Here is a 21,210-nt window from a genome sequence, read left to right on the forward strand (position 1 = left end):
GGTTCTGTGAATTTTAAAAGTTTTTTTTTTTTTTAATCTCAAAGTTTCTGTAGATTTTTAAGTAGTAAATTAATAAGAGGAGTTTACCTCAATATAGTACGTGGAACACTTCCGTATGATACCCTCCAGAAATTAAAACGGAAAAAACTAAAAAATCGACAACTTACCGGTACATTAAAGTAAAATATAAATAATTAAATAATCAATTTAACACAATTCAAAACAATTAAAATTCAAATTAACGCAATCAAAAGAATTAACGAAAATATTCAAAACGATTTTCCTTCCTGAAGCTGACAATGCTTTTCGACCGACTGTCGTGATCACAGGAATGAAAATTACCGAATCAGGCTAAACCTGCAACTTAAATAGTGATTATGTGTCTTCGCGCATGCGCGTAAAGGTCCACGCATCGGAGATCAAATATGGCCGCCGAACATTAACAGAATTCTCGTGTAATTTAATTTCAACGGTTTCTGCAATTAATAGTCGCGTATAATTACGTTGAACGTTAAGTATTTTGGCCTCGTTAAATAAAAAAGTATGTTTTTCGTTAATGGCATGAAAGGCTAATTCTGACGCTGCTGAACGAGAAGCACGAACAGAGGCTTCGTGTTGATTTACACGGATATTAAGAGAAAACCGCGTCGAACCCTGATAAGACGAGTCGCAATCACCGCAAGAAATGTTGTATACTAGATCGTTAATTTGTGTTGCGAACGCGGAAAGAACCGAGCGATTGTTCAGTATAGTGTGTAACTTCCGTATAGGCCTAGCTATAATTCTAAATTCGGTATCTTTAAAGAATCTGTTAAGCTGTTTGTGCCACTGTTCAACATATGGGACAGAAATAAAGTATTTTTTGATATTACTATTGTTGATTGGTGCAGTATTTTGTATCCTATCCTTAGCTTGTACCCTAATTCGATTTATAGTGTTAATGGGATAACCCCTGTTCAAGAATCTGCTAGTTAATATTTGTATTTCTGAGTCTAAAGCAGAATCCGTCGTTGAATATTTATAGGCATTTAGAAATTGATTAAAGATAATCGATCTTTTGTAGGTGAACGGGTGGTAGCTATTATAATGTAGAAGCATACCGGTGTTTGTGGGTTTTCGATAGATGCTAAATTGTATTTTGTTCGAGTCCCGGGTAAGCGTGAAATTTAGAAAGTTTAATGACTTAGTATCCGTATCTTCCCTTTCCAATGTAAAAATTTGAGTCTAGAATGAATATTATTAAACGAATGTAAAATGTCTTGGATAGTACTACTATCGGTAATAACTAGAACATCGTCTAAATACCTCCCATAGTTCTAGACACGTTCATGCGAATTCTAACACATTGTCGCGAGCTTGCGACCAAGTTCACACGAGTTGGGTGACATCCCCCCACAGACACATAACGCACTACCACAGAATATGTCGGCTAGTTCACGAACACCCCCTCACCCAGTATCCAACGAACCGACATATCAACAGGTTACAAATCTTTCCTCGTGTACACTATCGCAGGACCAGATTTCACTTTTATCCAAAGGACTAAATTATAATTTACCACCTCGAAAGCTGCCAAAAAAACAATGCGTAATTGATATTGAATTTGGACTTCGTAGTGTTCCACAAAAAGATGTATTTATTCAACAAGTTAACCAAGTAGTGAATAACATAAAAGAAACGCGACTTCCTAAATTGAATACACATGACAGTTCAGCTTTACGAGAACTTCGAGAAAATAAGGACATTATTATACAGAGGGCAGATAAAGGAGACACAGTGGTAATACTAGATAAACATGATTATATTAATAAGTTAGATTCAGTTGTATCTGATACCTCCACTTATTGTGAAGTGGACCCGACTCTGTTTACCAATTTGGTAAATCAATACAATAAAACGTTAACCACATATCGTAAAAACGACTACATTACTATGGTTCAGTTGAAGGAATTGAAGTCCAGAACATACAATATTCCTGCACTTTTTGGTCAGGTAAAATTACACAAGCCTGGATTTCCGATTCGACCTATTGTTTCCTACAGGAACTCGGCATTTTCAGCCTTAGCCACACATGTATATAACATTATAAAACCTTTTAGACAGGTTATACAATTTGGGATTAAGAATTACGATACATTATTTAATAATCTTAAAGACTGTAGACTCGGCGACAATGACAATTTATTCTCATTAGATGTTACCTCATTATATACGAATGTAAACGTTGAATACAGAATACACATTAGATATTATTTGGGATATGTTAAATAAAAACTCGACACTGATTAATTATACGAAGCTACCTATTAAGGAAATTTTTCACTTAATTAAACTGTTAGTTGAGGCTAACTACATCACCTTTCGAGACAAGGTGTACAAACAAATTTTTGGATTACCAATGTGTTTGAGCCTGAGTGGCTTAATGTCAGAGATCTATCTCTCAACGATTGAGCAGATACATTTGACACCTTTTCGAACCCGTATCACATACTATGGGAGGTATTTAGACGATGTTCTAGTTATTACCGATAGTAGTACTATCCAAGACATTTTACATTCGTTTAATAATATTCATTCTAGACTCAAATTTACATTGGAAAGGGAAGATACGGATACTAAGTCATTAAACTTTCTAAATTTCACGCTTACCCGGGACTCGAACAAAATACAATTTAGCATCTATCGAAAACCCACAAACACCGGTATGCTTCTACATTATAATAGCTACCACCCGTTCACCTACAAAAGATCGATTATCTTTAATCAATTTCTAAATGCCTATAAATATTCAACGACGGATTCTGCTTTGGACTCAGAAATACAAATATTAACTAGCAGATTCTTGAACAGGGGTTATCCCATTAACACTATAAATCGAATTAGGGTACAAGCTAAGGATAGGATACAAAATACTGCACCAATCAACAATAGTAATATCAAAAAATACTTTATTTCTGTCCCATATGTTGAACAGTGGCACAAACAGCTTAACAGATTCTTTAAAGATACCGAATTTAGAATTATAGCTAGGCCTATACGGAAGTTACACACTATACTGAACAATCGCTCGGTTCTTTCCGCGTTCGCAACACAAATTAACGATCTAGTATACAACATTTCTTGCGGTGATTGCGACTCGTCTTATCAGGGTTCCACGCGGTTTTCTCTTAATATCCGTGTAAATCAACACGAAGCCTCTGTTCGTGCTTCTCGTTCAGCAGCGTCAGAATTAGCCTTTCATGCCATTAACGAAAAACATACTTTTTTATTTAACGAGGCCAAAATACTTAACGTTCAACGTAATTATACGCGACTATTAATTGCAGAAACCGTTGAAATTAAATTACACGAGAATTCTGTTAATGTTCGGCGGCCATATTTGATTTCTGATGCGTGGACCTTTACGCGCATGCGCGAAGACACATAATCACTATTTAAGTTGCAGGTTTAGCCTGATTCGGTAATTTTCATTCCTGTGATCACGACAGTCGGTCGAAAAGCATTGTCAGCTTCAGGAAGGAAAATCGTTTTGAATATTTTTGTTAGATTCTTTTAATTGCGTTAATTTGAATTTTAATTGTTTTGAATTGATTTTGAATTGTGTTAAATTGATTATTTAATTATTTATATTTTACTTTAATTATTTATATTTTACTTTAATGTACCGGTAAGTTGTCGATTTTTTCGTTTTTTCCGTTTTAATTTCTGGAGGGTATCATACGGAAGTGTTCCACGTACTATATTGAGGGAAACTCCTCTTATTAATTTACTAATATTATCAACGTAGAACATATTGAGTATTACAGCTCTGATTCATACTATCTAAGTAGATTTTTAAGACCAAAGTTTCGGTTATTTTTCAGAAGGTTAAAATTTCTGCGGTTTTTAAGGCGGTTGCTACAAATTTTTCAAATGGGAAGAGCTCCTGTGATTTTGAAAGGTAAAAATTCCTGTAATTTTTAAAGGACTGAAGTTAGGCAATTTTTTAAGGAAAACGTTTTTGTGGTTTCAAAGCGAATTTTTTAAGGCTTGTGATTTTTATTCTGTGCTTTATTTAAAGGGCAAAGTTTGTGTACTTTTTGTTAAGGCCAAAGTTCTGCAATTTTTTAAAGGCCAAAGTTCTACAATTGTCTTAAAGGCCAAAGTTTGTATACTTTTTCTTAAGGCCAAAGTTCTGTAATTTTTTAAAGGCCAAAGTGGTGTCCTTTTTCTTAAGGCCAAAGTTCTGTAATTTTCTTAAAGGCCAAAGTTTGTGTACTTTTTCTTAAGGTGGAATTATCTACAATTTTTTTAGCTGACTAAAAGTCCTGTTTTTTTTCAAGTGACCAAAGCTCCTGTTATTTTTTTTAAACCATAAAGTCTTTGTGATTATTAGGACCGAAAGTTCCTTTGAATTTTCTAAAGATCAAAGCACGTGTACAAAATAAGAAAACATTTCGTTATTCATATCGCTTTCCGCATAAAATTGGTTAATGCGCCAAAATGGAAATAAAAGCAGAACCAATATTCAATTAGCAATAATTTCTTGTTGAAATTCGGTTATTTGATAATGAGATTTAATTAATGAGCATTAGGTGAACCTTTAACATAAAGCCGAACATGAGGAGACAGGAGAAAAATTACCCAGTTAATTAATTCTTAATTATTAATAAAAGAAGCATAATTTTTACAGTACATTTGTCATCTGAAGACCGATTGAAAAGTAAAAGGCTGCTTTAAGGCTCTTAATGAAGTTGATCTGTATTTTGGGTGCCAATGCATTAATAGAACCTACTGGGCGTTATGCAACCGCCACATCTTTTTAATAATCTTAAGATTTATTACGAAAATCAATGGGAGTAAACTTCCTGGAAGCGACATTCATTAAGAGCGTAATTAGAATTTGAAACAAAAACACGGCGAAACTTTCAACTAACAAGCTCCTACTATATTCATCGGATTCCTCTCGAATAATTCAACTTTGTTTACGAATCGAGAACTTAATTAGCCGAGCTTTTTGCAATTGTCTGCTTAATAAGAGCAGAGCAGTTAATTCTCAGATGGCACAGAGACACATTCTGACAAAAGAACATAAAAATTCAAAGCCATTTAAAGTAAAGTCATCATAAGATTGAAACTGCGTGATATAATTCCCATTGTTCAATATGTTAATCCTCTTTTGTTCTAATAAAACACCATTAGAATTCAGTCATATATTAGGTTGCTAGAAACTGTTTGGTTGAGTTGTCTTCCGAGTTGTGTATTACTATTGAAGAAACAGTAGAATCCAGCGATCAACAGAATCGTCCTATTGTTTTGATGGCCATAGTTTCCTTCAACTGTAATAATTTATAGTGAAGCAGTGATAAAAGTTGTCCACTGGCGTTAAGCATAATGGCCAAAAAGTCCACGAGGATTTTCTTTGAATTTATATCATCGGGAATTTTTCGCCCTTCGTGGATGAGCCAATCGATACAGTAGCCATCACGATTCCAGCGGTAGCTATTTATAAGAAAGAGTAAAGCTGGGAGAAAGACAGGTGCTGACTGGGTAAATAACTCGCCCAGTCACACAATGAGAATTGTTTCGAGTTCGGCTTTGTAGAGAAAGACAACTGAATGCACCAATTCTCGGAATGGCGTAAATGTTCCATTAACTGACCTTTGTTCTGCCGGCCAGGTGTGCATTCGTCTTTAGGACAAAGAGAGGAGAAAGTGTAAAGACAGTTAAGGATGGAAATCTTCACCTTCCTTCAGATGTTAGATTACTGAAACTTCTCCACCAGCCAATCTTTAGAGGACAGCACTTAGAGCATTACAAAGAGGCCTGCTTAAGGTCTCTTTGTGGTCGTGTCAAATTTCGTGATTAAAACTCTGTGAAAACAGCATGTGCTTTTAATCGGGATGAAAAACCGATGGTTTTCCTCCAGGATATAAAAGACTATGTTGAGATGAGATTTGAGCATTGACCTTTCTAACTTGACAAACATTAAAATGAGGCCAGAACGAACAGTTTACTCTTCCAGCAATACATCGTTTCGGCAGCACTATAGAATCTACTGGAGGAGTAGTCAGTCTTGGAAGGAAAGATACAGAGGCAAGGGAAAGACAAACAGAATTATTTTTCCTTTTTTAACAAGAGCTATACTTTTGCGTCTCATATTTATCTCTTACCTCAGCAATACAGTTCCCTAAATGAGCTGTTGCCTCTGAAGGTCAATCAGTTACGTCCGTTTCGCATTCTGCGCTGTTTGAAACCCGAATCACGTTGTACACGGTAACTGCAGTATTTTTCATTTTCCACTAGATAAACACAACGTTTAAATTTTAAGAACCATTTCTTCTGAAACGTGAGAAGGATCTACATGGCTACCTAAAATAACCCTATCTTTCTTTTTTTGCTAATGCTCAAATAGGTGAAGTAATGGGAAGAACCAGTAACCAGGGAAACTTTTTCAGGAAGCTAATTTACTATCACATAGGGTGGAAGAGTGCCCTTGAACGTCTACGTGCAGCGAAGGATTATTTTAAAATCTAAATTCCCTCATGTTTAAATAGATGTTACTGGAGGGTGTCTCCAGAGATCAATCGTGTGGCCACTCATTTGAAACATTGTGCTTCAAGACTGGCTGACCCCTTCTTTTGAAAAACAAAACATTATTGCATATGGAGATGGTCTTACCATCTTGGTCTGCAAGTGCTCCCGCAGTGCCCTTGAGGCTAGTTCTACTAAGGCCAGAATTATTATTTTTAAAACCAAATTAGATCTCAATAGATCATCTCAAAATTAATGGTCAGCAACACCCCCGTATAACTGAAGTCAATTATCTTGGAGTTGTGATTGACCATAAACTCAGTTTCTATTCACATCTTTCTCAATTATCTTTAAAAGTCAAGAAGTTCACAGAGTTACTGACCTCTCTAGGGAAGCCTTTCAGATCTCTGAGGTCTACGTTCTCAATGGACAAAAACGCAAATTTTGGTTTTCAATGAATATATACACTTCTTTTATAGTTGCTGGCCACGGATAATTGAAAAAACATTTTACACCTGGACTTCATTATACACCTTTTTGTTTTTGTGGCGAGTCTGAAAATTGGCGTCATATTTTATACAAATGTCCTTGTTATGCTGATATAAGACCAAAAGTTGCAACCTGTATTGGAACTTTTCTTCCTGTTCAGGAACCTATGCTCTTAGAAAACTCAATAAATCTGTCTGCTCTTCGTGCTTTTCCGAATAAATTATTAGACAGAAGAAAACATTTATTTCTAACTACGTCTTCAACATCAGGTAGATATACTGTTTCGTAAGCATCCCTTTGTTGGTCTCATGAACAGATACAGAATCTTTATAATAAAGTTGTAAATATTGTAACGTTGTATCTTAGTACTTAGTGGCAATATCAACTTGATTGGATATTACACTGGTGTGCAAAATTTAAGGACCAGTCAGGTTTTCACCTCTAGCTTCTCATAGGAGTGGCCTGGATATGGGAAAAGCATAACAAAGGAACCTCGTCACGTACAGAAATGCAGGCTTTGCACCGCCTGTCCATACTTAGAACAATGTTGTTGATAAGTTCTTGCAGTAACATCGTCCATTCCTCTATCAGCGCCATCTTCAGCTGATGAACATTTTCTGGTGGGTGTGGACGTGCAGCTAGGAATCTCCCCAGAGCGTCCCATATGTGTTCGATGGGATTTAGATCATTTGAACGGGCAGGCCAATCCATACGAACAATATCCTCCTTTCCAAAAGCAGTGCGATGCGATGGGGTATGGCGTTATCATCCATAAACACGAACTCGGGGCCAATGCACCTCGAAATAGACGCACATGGGGAAGGATTACCTCAGTACAGTAGCGTGCACCAGTTATAGTACCGCCTTCCAGTATCTGGAGTTGCGTACGTCCATCCAAGATAACGCCTCCCCGGACAAGAACACCTCGACCGCCATATCGATCCCTTTCAGTGATGATTGCGGGGTGATACCGGGTGCCAACCTCTCGGCAGATTAGCTGACGTCCAGAATCGCTGCTGAGAGTGAATCTACTCTGATCAGTAAAGCGTACCTTAAGTAAAGATTTTGTGGTTGTAACCTTTAGAAATAGTGTTGGTCCTTAAGTTCAGTGTATTGTACTTTATGGATGATTTTGAAAAGAATAGTTTCAGTTTGTTATACTGGATACCCACATTGAGAAATTGTAAGGTATGGAATTAAAGAAGTATTCCTTCTGAGGATTGATTCAAGAAGAGTCATCTCGAACTCTTCAAGTGTAAAATTCTACCCTTAAGTGTTACTAGAGTTTCATTCTGTGATTTGTCTTTGTATTAAACAATTTACTCTCTTTATGTAAAGAGAACCTCAAACATGTAAAGATGTTTGAGGTTGGAAGATGCAATATTATTTAAAGTATCATGTCCTAAGGGATGTTTTATCAAGCTGTACACTATCTATTAAGTATTTGTCATCCACTTCATGGAAGTTCTATCTAACTTTATATTTTTTTCCTACAATGGCCTTTCCCCGACCTTTTTTCCAGTCCAGGATAAAGTTTCGTACGAATTTTTTTTACCCTGGACTGGGCACTCAAGGATTAACGGTCCTACCATTTGTATTGCACTACGTCCAGTGAATGAGACATATCTACTTTTGGGAACAGAATGTGTCCTGTGCTAGCGTGGTAATACGGTTTGTAGAAATGCTTTCCTCCACACACCGAGTGGAAAAGACCGAAATTCGAATGGCATCAATGACGCAAGGAATTTTTTGGACCTTTTTCCAAAAGTGAGTGAGTTAATCGGTCTCAGAAAAGGGTCTCATGGATTTTTTCCCCCGGAACTCGGGTTTTTTGTCCAGCAAACAGAAAATGGACCACAGAACACTTGGTGCACAATAGCCTTAGATGCTGATGTGCCATAAAACTCCTAATAACCAACCAACCACAGAACACACGCAATTTACAGACAGTATCCAGGAGCAATATAGCCTTAGTCGCTGATGCTCCTAAAACCCAACTACAGCAACAAAAGCAATGAGATCGAGTTGGATGAAAAATCCAAGGTTTTCAGCCAGAAACCTACCACAGACAACATGCAGTTTGCAGACATGGTTCAGCGATGCCTCACGATCATAGCGGATTTAGCACAAAATGAAATCCAGCCAGTCTCATATAGTTTACATTGGTGAAGCTGCTTCAAGTATCGATTGGTAAAACAGCTGCACTGTTCTTCCACTAGACCAGTTGTTTTTGTGCGAGTTTATATTTATTAAGAAGGTAGTCCACGGTTCAGTGGTGCAGAACTCAGAAAATCTCTAGGAATTTTAATTCCCATAATGGATTAACGTCAGTAACCACTAAAAGAAGTCTTTTTTTTTATCCAAAGTTAAAACTCAATAAAAAATTCGCAGCTTGGAAAATATTATCGTAATGAGTTCCCCAACTTCTCGTAATCCGCTTTTCAATAAGCAACAACTTAATGAAACAGCTGAACTACAAGAAATCTGTAAGGACATCAGTTAACCTAGACTTAATTAACTGAGAAGCGAGCTGTGGATGGAAAAATACAACGCTTTAGTAAAATTCAAAAAGGCTCACAACAATTTATTTTAAAGAACATCAGTTCCACTTCGCAGATGCATCGGTGTTTAAAACAGCGTAGATTAAAAACATCGAAAAACAAAAGATTCATTATGGAAGCAATTAGAATTCAACTTAGTGTTATCAGCAGATGAGTTGTGAAAGCTTAATTGAGCGATTAAGAAACTCTATCAATTTGTTTATGATTATAAGACAATTGTTTTGTTCATTAAAACAGAAGGTAACTGTCTAGATTCTCTACTTTTATCGTACTATTTTAGTTTCACTTGAAGGTTAAACAAAGCTGCAATCTCAGTCAGATAAGCACACACAAGAGACCCTGGAAGGAAAGGGTTTTATCTTTCATATTGCTTCGGGGCACACACTATAGATTGGTTATTGTCGATGGATTTGCTTTTCTTATCCCAAGTTCCAAATAACTCTCATTATTCCAGACTTCCGGAAAACAGTCGAACCCCAAAAGAATTCTTAGATTGTTATGAGTACCTTAGAAAAAGGAATTGTGTGTGTGTATACACCAGTGTCAACGCATCAAATATCACAAAGTTGCAAAATCAAATACCCCTTTACAAGATGTAGATATCCGATCGAGTCCTAAGGCTATCGGTTATTCAAAAAAGGACTGCCTTTTAAGGTCAATATCGTTAAATAAAAAATGATACTTTCTAGATCGAATTTTCTAACCCTGAAAGAGCACACCCATCATTTGTGATGGATGACGTCTTAACCTTTTCCTTTGACCAGTAGCAATATTTCAGAATAAAGTTTTATATATAAGAAAATCTCGTTAATTCAAGACGCAGGACATTGAGAAATAATATAAATAATTTCAATAAATAAAGTTATATCTATATTTTTAGTACAAGTTGAAACGTAAAGTTCTTAAGAAATTAAGAACTGTACAGGTTGAAACATAATGTTCTTAAGAAAAAAAGACTGTACAAGTTGAAACATAAGGTTCTTAAGAAAAATACTGTAAAAGTTGAAACATAAAGTTCTTAAGAAAAAAGACTGTACAAGTTGAAACATAAAGTTCTTAAGAAATAAAAACATTATTGATAGATTTTTGCTGGAAATATGTCGCAAATGATTTCGATTTAAGCATTCTTGGTAAGTGTGGAAAACAAGGTGATGTTAAAGCTAAGGAGCAAACAAAAAACATAAAAAAATCAAAAGTATTTTATTACATTATGACCAAAACATTGATTTTAATGTGTCTTAATAAAATTCGATTTGAAATCAATTTTAAATGGAAATTAATTTTAAATGAAGCAAAATCGATGATGCAAGATCATTGTATATGTGGAAACTTAGTGAATGTTTAGACTGTTTTAACTTTATATTTGTTCGTTTTCTTATAAAATACAATTTAAAATTTGAGGTAGTAATTTTCATTTTACTTTGTTTACAGACAGTTTCCTACCAAATTCTCAACAATCATCGATTGCCTGTGCTTCTTATCTGAACTAATTGGAACTTCTCACCATGGATCCTCTGGGACGTTGGTTTCCGCATCTTTATTCCCAATAGTCCTCACGAAATACGATAGGAGTATCAATAAAATGCTTTTGGTGGTGTCACCTACCAGCTGAATTTAAAAGCGATGTTTCTGATGACCTGGAGGATTTAACATCCAAAAAGAGACTTGGTATACGGAATATCTTGAATTACTGAGATTTAAAAGACAGAACAAAGGTCACATGATGAAGCCGACCAATGATATTTCGACATATGATCTAGATGACTATGATGAAGTTAGATTTAAGGCTACAGACATTAATATGACAGCTAACGCTTCTAATGACAGTCAGATCTGCACCAACACATACTGTGTTTCTGATGAAGACTACATTGAGATGATAGAGGCGTACATCTTTCCGACACCATACGAGTGGGTCCTGATTTCGATGCACATTACAGTGTTTGCTATTGGACTATTGGGCAACACCTTAGTATGTATTTCTGTGTATCGCAACCACTCAATGCGGACAGTGACCAATTATTTCATTGTAAATTTAGCGGTTGCAGATTTTCTGGTAATTTTAATCTGTTTGCCCCCATCAGTTTTGTGGGATGTTACAGAAACATGGTTCTTCGGCCCATTATTGTGCAAGTTAGTGCTTTATTTGCAGGTAAGTTTTTAAAAAATTAAAATGTACAATTTGAAACAAAGTTCTTAAAAATAATAAAATGTACAAGTTGAAACGTAAAGTTCTTAAAAATAATAAAATACTTGAAAATAAACTGTACAAGTTGAAACGAAAGGTTTGAAAAAATAAAATAAAATACTGTACAAGTTAAACACAAAGTTCTTAAGAAATAAAACTGTGAAATTTAAACATAAAGTTCTTAAGAAATAAAAATTATACAAATTGAAACTTAAAGTTCTTAAAAATATATCTAGCATTAGAATTAGAGTTAGTAGTGACACATGATGCAAGAAACCAATCCTATATAGCATCATTAAAAAAAAAAAGAAAAAATCTTCTTATTTTACCTATCCATTCGCTCCAAACGTTTGTCCAGTTCTTCCTTGAATTTATTTAAACTATCAGTTCCCACAACGATAGACGGAATTTGTCCCAGCAATCAACCACCCGTTGGCTAAAAAGGCAAATTTCCTCACATCTATTCTGCAACTGTCTTTCTTCAATTTGAATTTATGCCCCCAGGTGCTTAATTTGAGCAAGAGGAAATATCCCATCAACATTTATCTTCTCAAACCGTTCAAGGCCTTACACACCTCAATCAAATCACCACGCAAGTGTCCAGTTTCCAGACTGCAATTTGCAGACCTTAAACTTTTCTTAGCAAGAGCACCCTTTGTTCCCTTCATCAATCTCGTTGCCCTTCTCTGTACTCGTCCCAGCAGTTCTACATCCTTCGTAAAATGAAGCCTCCAGACCTGTATGCAGTACTCAAGGTGTGGCCTGGCCATTGCCTTATACAAGGGGATAATCGCCTCCTTAACCCTGCTAGAAAAATTCCTGCATATCACTGACGAATCCCCATGAGCTGTCTTGGCAGCTTGTCTGTACTGTTCAGGGAACTTCATATCTCACTGCACAATTACTGCAGCTCTTTTTCCTTCTCCACTACCCTGAGTGTAGTACCACAGAGTTGGTACGTTATTCTGGGGTTACAGCATTTGTAAATGTTATATTGTTAAACTTCAGTTGTCACATTTCAGCCCATTTGCTTAACTTTCCTAAACCCTATTGCAGTAGCACACTGTCATTAACAATCCTGCCAATCTTTGTATCGTCTGCAAACTTGGACATTAAGCCTTATATGCGTTCATCAATATCGTTGATAAATATAGAAAAATCAACAATAGGAACAACTCTGGTTGACTCCACTAATGACATTAGTCCAGGAAGAGCAATGTCCACTGATTACCACTCTCATAGCAGCAACTTGCCCTTAATGCCACACGGCTCCAATTTGTACAGTAGTCTTCCATGTGCAACAATATCAAAAGCTTTCCTGAAATCCCGCACTGGACCAGCGTGGCAGATTATGGTCCATTTCCCTCAACATGAATTGTTGAGGAGGCTTCCATCCTGCAGTGGGTTGATAATGGCTGCACTTTACTTTTTTCCTGAAATCCAAGTATATGACATCAAAATTATTTTTTTCATCCATTTTCTTTGTGATCACATCGTAGTATCCAATCAAATTGGTCAGATAAGATTTCCCCTTAATAAACCCATGCTCTGTCTGAATTATAACCCCAATCTTGTCTAGATGATCCTGCACTATTTCTTTAACCAGTGACTCCATTACTTCCCCGGAACAGAAGTTAAACAAACAGGTCTGTAATTAGTCTTGTCACCCTTTGTTAACTGGGGGACACATTCGCACATTCCAGTCCGTGGGGATATGAATCGAAGGATGCTCTCATAATTGTGATTAATGGTTTGCTTACTTCCTTTGCTGCCTCCCTTAATATAAGTGGATAGATCCCATCCATTTCAGGTGCCTTTCTTATGCTTTCTTAACTTCAACAATTTGTCTTCCCATTTTCTCTCAGTTATAACAAACTCATCTAGCTCCCTGTTAGAGTTTGATAAATTTCTGGCCTCCACTTCCCTACAGGATTCCTTACGTGTGAATGTAGAGGCAAAATACTCGTTCAGTTGGTCAAAACCTGAGCAGGCTCATTAATAGTCGAAGTATCGATGTCTAGTGTCCCAACCTGACCCATCTCCTTCCTTCTAGAGTTTAATTAAATAAAAAAAGGTCTTTGCTGTTTTTCTTTGCATCCTTTTACAAAGATTTCTTGTAATCTGCGTTCGCTTGCCTAATCTCCTTTGTGACTTGATTACAGACTAGCTTATATCTACCATAGGCTTCTGTGTCGCCTGAAAATTTATATGTATCCCCTGCATTTTTCTTCTCTGTCACGAGTCTCATGAGTTCATCTGACATCCATTTAGGCCTAATCCTTAAACAGTATTTCTTAGTTGGTATGAAAAGTCTAGTAGCTTCCAAGATCAATTCTTCGAATGCTTTCCATTTAGAATTTATTGCTGGTAACATTATCAGTTGGTCCCACTGTACAGAATTTAAAAAACTAAGATCACTGTAGTCGCCTTTGCGAAAACAAAAACCCTTCTCTTTATCCCTGACATCTTTAAGGAAATCCCACATCAGTACACTGTGATCACTGCTACCTAGTGGTTCCTTTATCTTTGCCTCTCGAAGATGCTGCTGTAGAAAACAATCATCCAATAAATCCAATAAGTGTTGCTAGGTTGTGAGTGGCCAACCTCAAGTTCCAGTCAATATCTACAAATCAAAATCCCCCATCATAAGACGTTCTTATTTACTGGCCCATTCTATTTCTTTGTACAGTTGTTCGTTGTACTTATCAGAGTCATTAGCCCAATAACACACACTTCTGTTCTGCTAGTTAAAACATAAAGTTCTGAAAAGTATCTATTAGTTGAAACAAAGATCTTAAAAAAAAATGAAACTGTACAAATTGAAATTTAAAGTTCGTAAAAATATCTACTAGTTGAAACATAAAGTTCTTAAAATAGAACTGTACAAGTTGAAATTTAAAGTTCTTAAAAAATAAAACTGTACAAGTTGAAATTTAATGTTCTTAAAAAATGAAATACACAAGGTGAAATTTAAAATTCTTTAAAAAGTCTACTAGTCGAAATATAAAGTTCATAAGAAATAAAACTGTACAAGTTGAAATTTAATGTTCTTAAAAATATCTACTAGTGCAAACAAAGTTCTGAAAAATATCTACTAGTTGAAACAAAGCTCTTAAAAATAAACCCTATAAGTTGAAACAAAGCTCTTAAAAATAAACCCTGTAAGTTGAAACAAAGCTCTTAAAAATAAACCCTGTAAGTTGAAACTTAAATTCTTAAAAAATAAAACTGTATAAGTTGAAATTTAATGTTCTTAAAAAATATCTAGTAGTTCAAACAAAATAAGCTCTGTAAGTTGAAACCTATAAAGTTCTTGAAAAACGAAACTGTACAAGTCGAAACTTAAATTCTTAAAAAATAAAACTGTATAAGTTGAAATTTAATGTTCTTAAAAAAATATCTATTAGTGAAAACATAAAGTTCTGCCAAGTTGACATTTAAAGTTCTTAAAAATGAAACTGTACAAGTTAAAATTTACTGTTCTTAAAAAATGAAACTGCATAAGTTGAAATTTAAAGTTCTTAAAAAATATGTACTAGTTGAAACATAAAGTTCTTAAAAAATAAAACTGTACAAGTTGACATTTAAAGGTCTTAAAAATGAAACTGTACACGTTAAAATTTACAGTTCCTAAAACTATGAAATTTAAAGTTCTTAAAAATATCTAATAGTAGAAACATAAAGTTCTCAAAAAATAAAACTGTACAGTTTGAAATTTAATCTTCTTAAAAACTATCTACTATTTGAAACACAAAGTTCTGAAGAATATGTATTAGTTGAAACATAAAGTTCTTAAAGAATAAAAGTGTAAAAAAATATAAATGTACAAATTAAAACGTCAAATTATTAATAAATAAAACAATATAACTTGAAACTTAAAGTTCTAAAAAATTAATTAATTGCGCTGTTTTTTTTTTTGTTTATATTATTTCGAAAATAAAAAAAATTAGTTAATTTAATTTTTTGATAACCTAACAAAACTTAAATTTTTTTAATCGTTTCATTCTAAATATTTATAAAAACAATTTATAATAAATATTTAATTTGGAGAGCAAATTAATGTTTACTTTTTGGTTAACTCCACTTACACTGCTGGAAGTGTGACGTAAATTGGCCTCCAAACTTACAACATTTGAGTAAAAAATCAATGCGGATTAATGGTCCAACAAGGTCATTATTTGAAGTCCTGACATCGCAAAAAAAGGGCGCTTTTTTGGTTCATAATGACACACCTGCCACGTCTTGCATGGACTTAATGGGTTCCCAACTGCGATACCAATCATTACGGATTCAACAACAGCCTGCACTGCGAACTTTGTCTATTACAAGCAGGAAACGTTAACTAAAAAAAAAGTGTTTTAAAAAACTAACGACACTTCAGACTTCCGTGGATTATGATGAAACTACCACGCCATCTACAGTCGATAGTTAAAAGCATTATAAGGTCGTAATTTTTAAACAACGACAAAAAGAAGAAAATTAGGTTACAAACTAAACATTGAAGCCTTGCAAATAGCTCAAAGGGCATTTACTAGACCAATGAGGTCGTTTACAAATTGTAAAGATAAACATAGTTTTCTTAAACTTGAAATCTGAAAATAAATTCATGAAAGCAAAATATGGTCGAAGACGGCTCCACCTATCGGAGAATTAATTTTCCAAACGACTAACTTTTTGAGCCAATTTTTTTGTTGTTTCACGCGCGATTTCAACCAGGTTGTTAACAGATCATCCTAATTTGGCTTACTGTTTGTTGTTAATATTCACTCACCTAACCATATGGCGCCATCTGTTGAACAAATTTTGAAACATTTCTTATTTTCTCCAAAAATTATATATATGTATATATATATCGTGTCACGCGTAATAAATAGAACGCATTTTCTTTTTTTCCTTTTGATCTGGTAGTTCGAAAGCGGTTTCTTTTCTTGACCACCATAAATTCACATTTCTTGCTGTCCTACCATCTGTTTATAATCAGTAGCCATTTCTGAGATTGAAGCTGCGTTCGTGGGAAATCGAGTGGGACAACCGCTATTTGCGCAGTTCTTGTACAATGACAGAAGGCGGAGGTACCGATGTGTTTGCGCACAGGTGTGGTTGAACAGGGGTTGACATATTTCTGCGAAAAGATCCGTTTCTACGGAAGCCGGGTAAAATACTAGCAGTTGATGGCCTTGCAGATTTCGGCTGAGCGAGAACCGGAAGCCGTGCCATTTATTGTCATTTTTTTTTTTGTTCCGTTGTAAAAAAATGTGCATTTATTTTTCTCTGTCTCGTGTATTGCTCGGCGGAAGTGTGTTTTCGACATTTATTGCGATGCGGGGTTGCAGAAAGCGAGTGCGGGGCTGCCGGACGACTTATGAATATATTGCGAGGGTAATGACGGCTGCGAGGCCTCCTTTGATGGCTGCGCTACTTTGATAAGAGATGACCTCCTTCGGGTGCGTATCGTGCAGTTTAGGTGTTCCCGCTATTCACGGGCCAATAAATTGTCCGCAGAATCGGACGAATAAACAGTGTGTGCCAGCCGTACGCATTTGGCCCGTGATCAATGGCTTATTCGCTTCAATTATGCACGTGCAATTTATCATAAAAGGCACGAAGCCCATTTCATATTCAGCCCACTCTTCTTCTGCACCAAATAAAGCTCTTTTCCTTCTGTTCGCACTCATTCGCTAAATGTATTCTCTCTCTCTCTCTCTCTCTCTCTCTCTCTCTCTCCATCTTTCGCTGTTTTTCTTTCTCTTTCATTCGTTCTTTCTCCCCGTCGTCTTTCGCTATTTTTTTCTCTTTGGTTCGCCCTCTCTTTCTTTCTCTTCATCTTTTGCTGTTTCTCTCTCCCTCTCACTTCTTTCTTTTTTTTTTCTCTTCCACCTCTCCCTTTCACTGTGTCTCTTTCTCTTCTATTATTTATTTCTCACTTTCTTTCCATACCTCTTTTTTAATTTATATTTTTTCTAAGTTTTCTGTCTTCTTTCTTTCTTTCATTATTTCTCTCTCTCTCTCTCTCTCTCTCTATATATATATATATATATATATCTTTCATTATTTATTTCTAACTTTTCTGTTTTCTATTTATTTTGCCCTCCTTTCTTTCTTTCTCTCTTTCATCTCTCCCTCTCTTCTCTCTTTCATCTCTCCCTCTCTTCTCTCTTTCAACTCTCCCTCTCTTCTTTCTTATGTTCTTTCTTTCTTTCTTTCTCTCTGTTCTACCTCTCTCTTTCACTCTCTCTGTTTTTCGCTTTCATTATTTATTTTTCACTTTCTTACTTTCCTTTTCTCTCTCTTTCATCTCTTTCGTATGTTTATTCTTGCATTCTTTCTCTTTTCCACTTTTCCCTTTCACACTTTCTGTCTTTTTCTCCTTCGTTATTTAATTAATTATTTATTTCTCCCTTCTCTTTCACCTTCTTTCATTCATCTTCTCTCTCGTTTAACCTTCCTTTTTCTCTTCATTTCATTCTGTATTTCTCTTTCTCTCTCCTACTCTTTCTCCTTCTTTGGCCCTCATGTTCTTTCCTCTCTCTTTGCCTTTTCTTTGCCGTTCTTTCCTTTCTGTCTATCTCTATACATGTTTTCCTTTCTCTCCATCTCTCCGTTTGAGTCAGCTTTCCCTTCGGTGTTTTTGCAGCGCCCCTTTTTCGTCTCCCCCCCCATCGCGTTAACTTGAATATTGATCGGCTCTCCGAGTTCGGTTTCTTTTGTCTTTCTCTCCGATTTGTGTTTATTTTATTTTCTGCATTCGCTCACGCTCCAAGTGTTTCCAACTACCAAACTTCGGCGTGGGTAATCGAGTTTTCTAATTTCGTTCAAAACCAGTTCCATCGGCATCCGTAATGCTTTTAATAGGACGGATAGGCGCGTGCGCGTGTGGACAGGGCCGGCTCTGAATCTTAAAACACAAATTTCTCCGCAACACATTAACTGATTGCTTCGAGCGATGATCGTTGTAAATGTTGGCGTCGACTCCATCCAAACAAACAGAAGAAGTGTTTTTAACCACATCTGGCCGCTGTTTAATTTGCACAATTCTAGCGTGAGAGAGAGAGAAGAGTCAAAATTGAAAGCACACATCGATAGAACGAAACATCCCTTTATTGACTAACTCCCATTAACGATATATAGTACGTGACCAAAAGTAACCGGGCCCTCGAGGTAGTTGCAAAAACGACATTTGATTCAAAAAGCTAACGCGCAGTTGAACCACTTTTGACCTCACGAAGTTGGAGGCTGCACGAGGGTGTCGACCCTCCTGGACACTCTTCCGTATGCGTTGTTCCGAATTGAGCCTCCTCCCTCCTGCAACACAGCCTAGTAGGGCCCGTTGGATCGAATCTATTCGTCATATTGTACAGCAAAAGCCTGTGGCTTCCTTGCACAGTATGGCTAATACTCCTATAGGAACAGTGAGGGATCATTCGTTCTCTCTCCCTCCTCCCATTATTATTGTGTCTTTCTCTCTTTCTCTTTCCTGTCGCTATCTCTTCCTTCTTTATTTCTTTCTCTCGTTGTCGCTTCCTTTTTTTCCTTTCCTTTCTTTCTATTTTGTTGCCTCTTACTCTCTTGCTTCCGCTTTCTCTTTCGTTGTGTCTTTCTTTCCTTCTTTCTCTTTCGTTATCTCTTTTTGTCTTTCTTCCTCAGTCTTTCGTTGTCACTCTTTTCTTTGCTTTTTTATCATTCTATTTCTGTTTCTCTGTCTCTTCAATGTCTCCTTCTTTGTTTCTGTTTCTTTTTTCTCTTTCATTCTTTCTTTTCCTTTCTCTTTTGCTTTCTTTTTTCTTTCTTCTTCATTATCATTTTCCCTCTTTCTATTTCTTCCGTTATCTCTTTTTTAGTTTCTTTTCCTTTAAATTTCGTTCTCTTTCATTTTCTTTCTCATTCGTCCTCTCTTTCACTGTCTTTCTTTCCTTCTTTTTCTTTCTCTTTCGTCGTCTCTTTCTCTCTTTCTTCCTCTTTGTCTTTCGTTATCACTTTATTTCTTTCTTTGTTTCTCTTTCTGTTTCATTGTCTCTTTAATGTCTCTTTCTTTGTTTCGCTTTGTTTTTTCGGTTGCATTCTTTCTTTTCCTTTCTCTTACGTTTTTTCTTTCTCTCTTTCGCTGTCTTTTTTCTTTCTTTTTCATTATCCCTTTATGTGTATCTCTTCCGTTATTTTTCCTTTCTTTTTTTTGTTTCTTTTCCTTTATCTTTCGTTGTCTTTCTCTCTTTCTTGCGCTTTCTCTTTCACCGTATCTTTCTTTCCTGCTTTTTCTTTCTCTTTCATTATCTTTCTTTATCGGGACTCGTTCTTTCACTTTTTCTTGATCTTTCGCTATCGTTGTGTTCTTTCTTTCTCTCTCGTTTTCTTTTCCTTTTTTATTTCTTTCTCTTTCGTTGACGCTCTCTTTTCCTTTCTCTTTCGTTGTCTTTCTTTCTCTCTTTCTTGGTATTTCGTTTTCGTCGTTGTCTCTTTTCTGTCTCGTTGTCTCCTTTCTTTCTTTCCTCCTTTATTTCTCTCTCGTTGTCTCCTTTCTTTCTTTGTCCCGTTTCCTTTTGAATTTTCTTTCAATTTTGTTTCCGTTTTCTTGACCATAGCACTTCGATTCGTCCCACAGATGTTCAGTGGGATTGAAGCAGGCCAATCAATCTAACCTTTGTCATTGTCCCCCAGCCGACCCTCGCTGAACGACATGGAGCAATATAACGCTGATACTGTCAGGGGTCCATGGTTTCAGTCGACCAATAACAGCGAACCGAGTCTAAACCAAATGAAACAACAGCCCACACCATCAGAGCGCTTCCACCAAACTTATGGTTGAGAAGATACACTCCAAAAGGAAGCAGTCTCCTGGGAGTTTTCATCCATTGGAACAACACTGTATTTTGTTAGATTCGTCACTCTCCAGAATCTTCTGATCAGTGTTCTTAGGTCCATGAACTTCCACCCCTTAGTTTCATTAATACGGTCTTCCATCTTTCAAGATTTGAGAGGTTGAGATGGCTTCCAACTGTGTGCCCAAAAAGTTTATTACCGATGTGATATCCAACCAATGTTTGATGGGTCGTGGATCAATCATGGGCATCTTTAAAAAGCCCGGTCTGACCGTGCGTAACTCAGTTCGAATGTAAAATGGTTAAAATGGCCAAGTAATTTTGTAAATTTTCGGTATCTGTTGCAGTCGAAAGACTGATCATCAGTAGCAGTTGCTTGTCATGATCAAGTACCCTCAGATAACTCCTCTGCTTTCAAAGACACGCTTCTGATCCTCACACTGAACGGCGAACAAAAGATCAAACGATGTCTCTCTGCTGTAACCGCATCTTTCAACATCCAACAAAAGACCAGATTCGGCTAACTTGCTGATGTCTTAATGAGCCCCATTTTCCTAAACTGTCTTCATCTATCTTAGAAAATAGACCATGACAAAGTTTTCTCATAGGAAGCGAGCCCTGTTTGTCACATGATAGATGATGATCT

General features: G+C 36.1%; 1 protein-coding gene across 1 annotated transcript in view; it reads left to right on the forward strand.

The window, feature by feature from the left end:
- Window positions 1-11,000: 11,000 nt before the first annotated feature.
- LOC150087445 (orexin/Hypocretin receptor type 1-like) overlaps window positions 11,001-21,210 on the forward strand; it is a 36,043-nt gene continuing 25,833 nt past the window's right edge. Inside the window, exon 1 of the mRNA XM_090372488.1 lies at window positions 11,001-11,715. Coding sequence (XP_090228614.1) covers window positions 11,284-11,715 — 432 coding nt within the window. The 5' untranslated portion in view covers window positions 11,001-11,283. The remainder of the gene's footprint in view (window positions 11,716-21,210) is intronic.

This window comes from Mastigoproctus giganteus, chromosome 4 (assembly GCF_048544385.1).
Source record: "Mastigoproctus giganteus isolate SK-2022 chromosome 4, ASM4854438v1, whole genome shotgun sequence".
NCBI lineage: Eukaryota > Metazoa > Arthropoda > Arachnida > Uropygi > Thelyphonidae > Mastigoproctus > Mastigoproctus giganteus.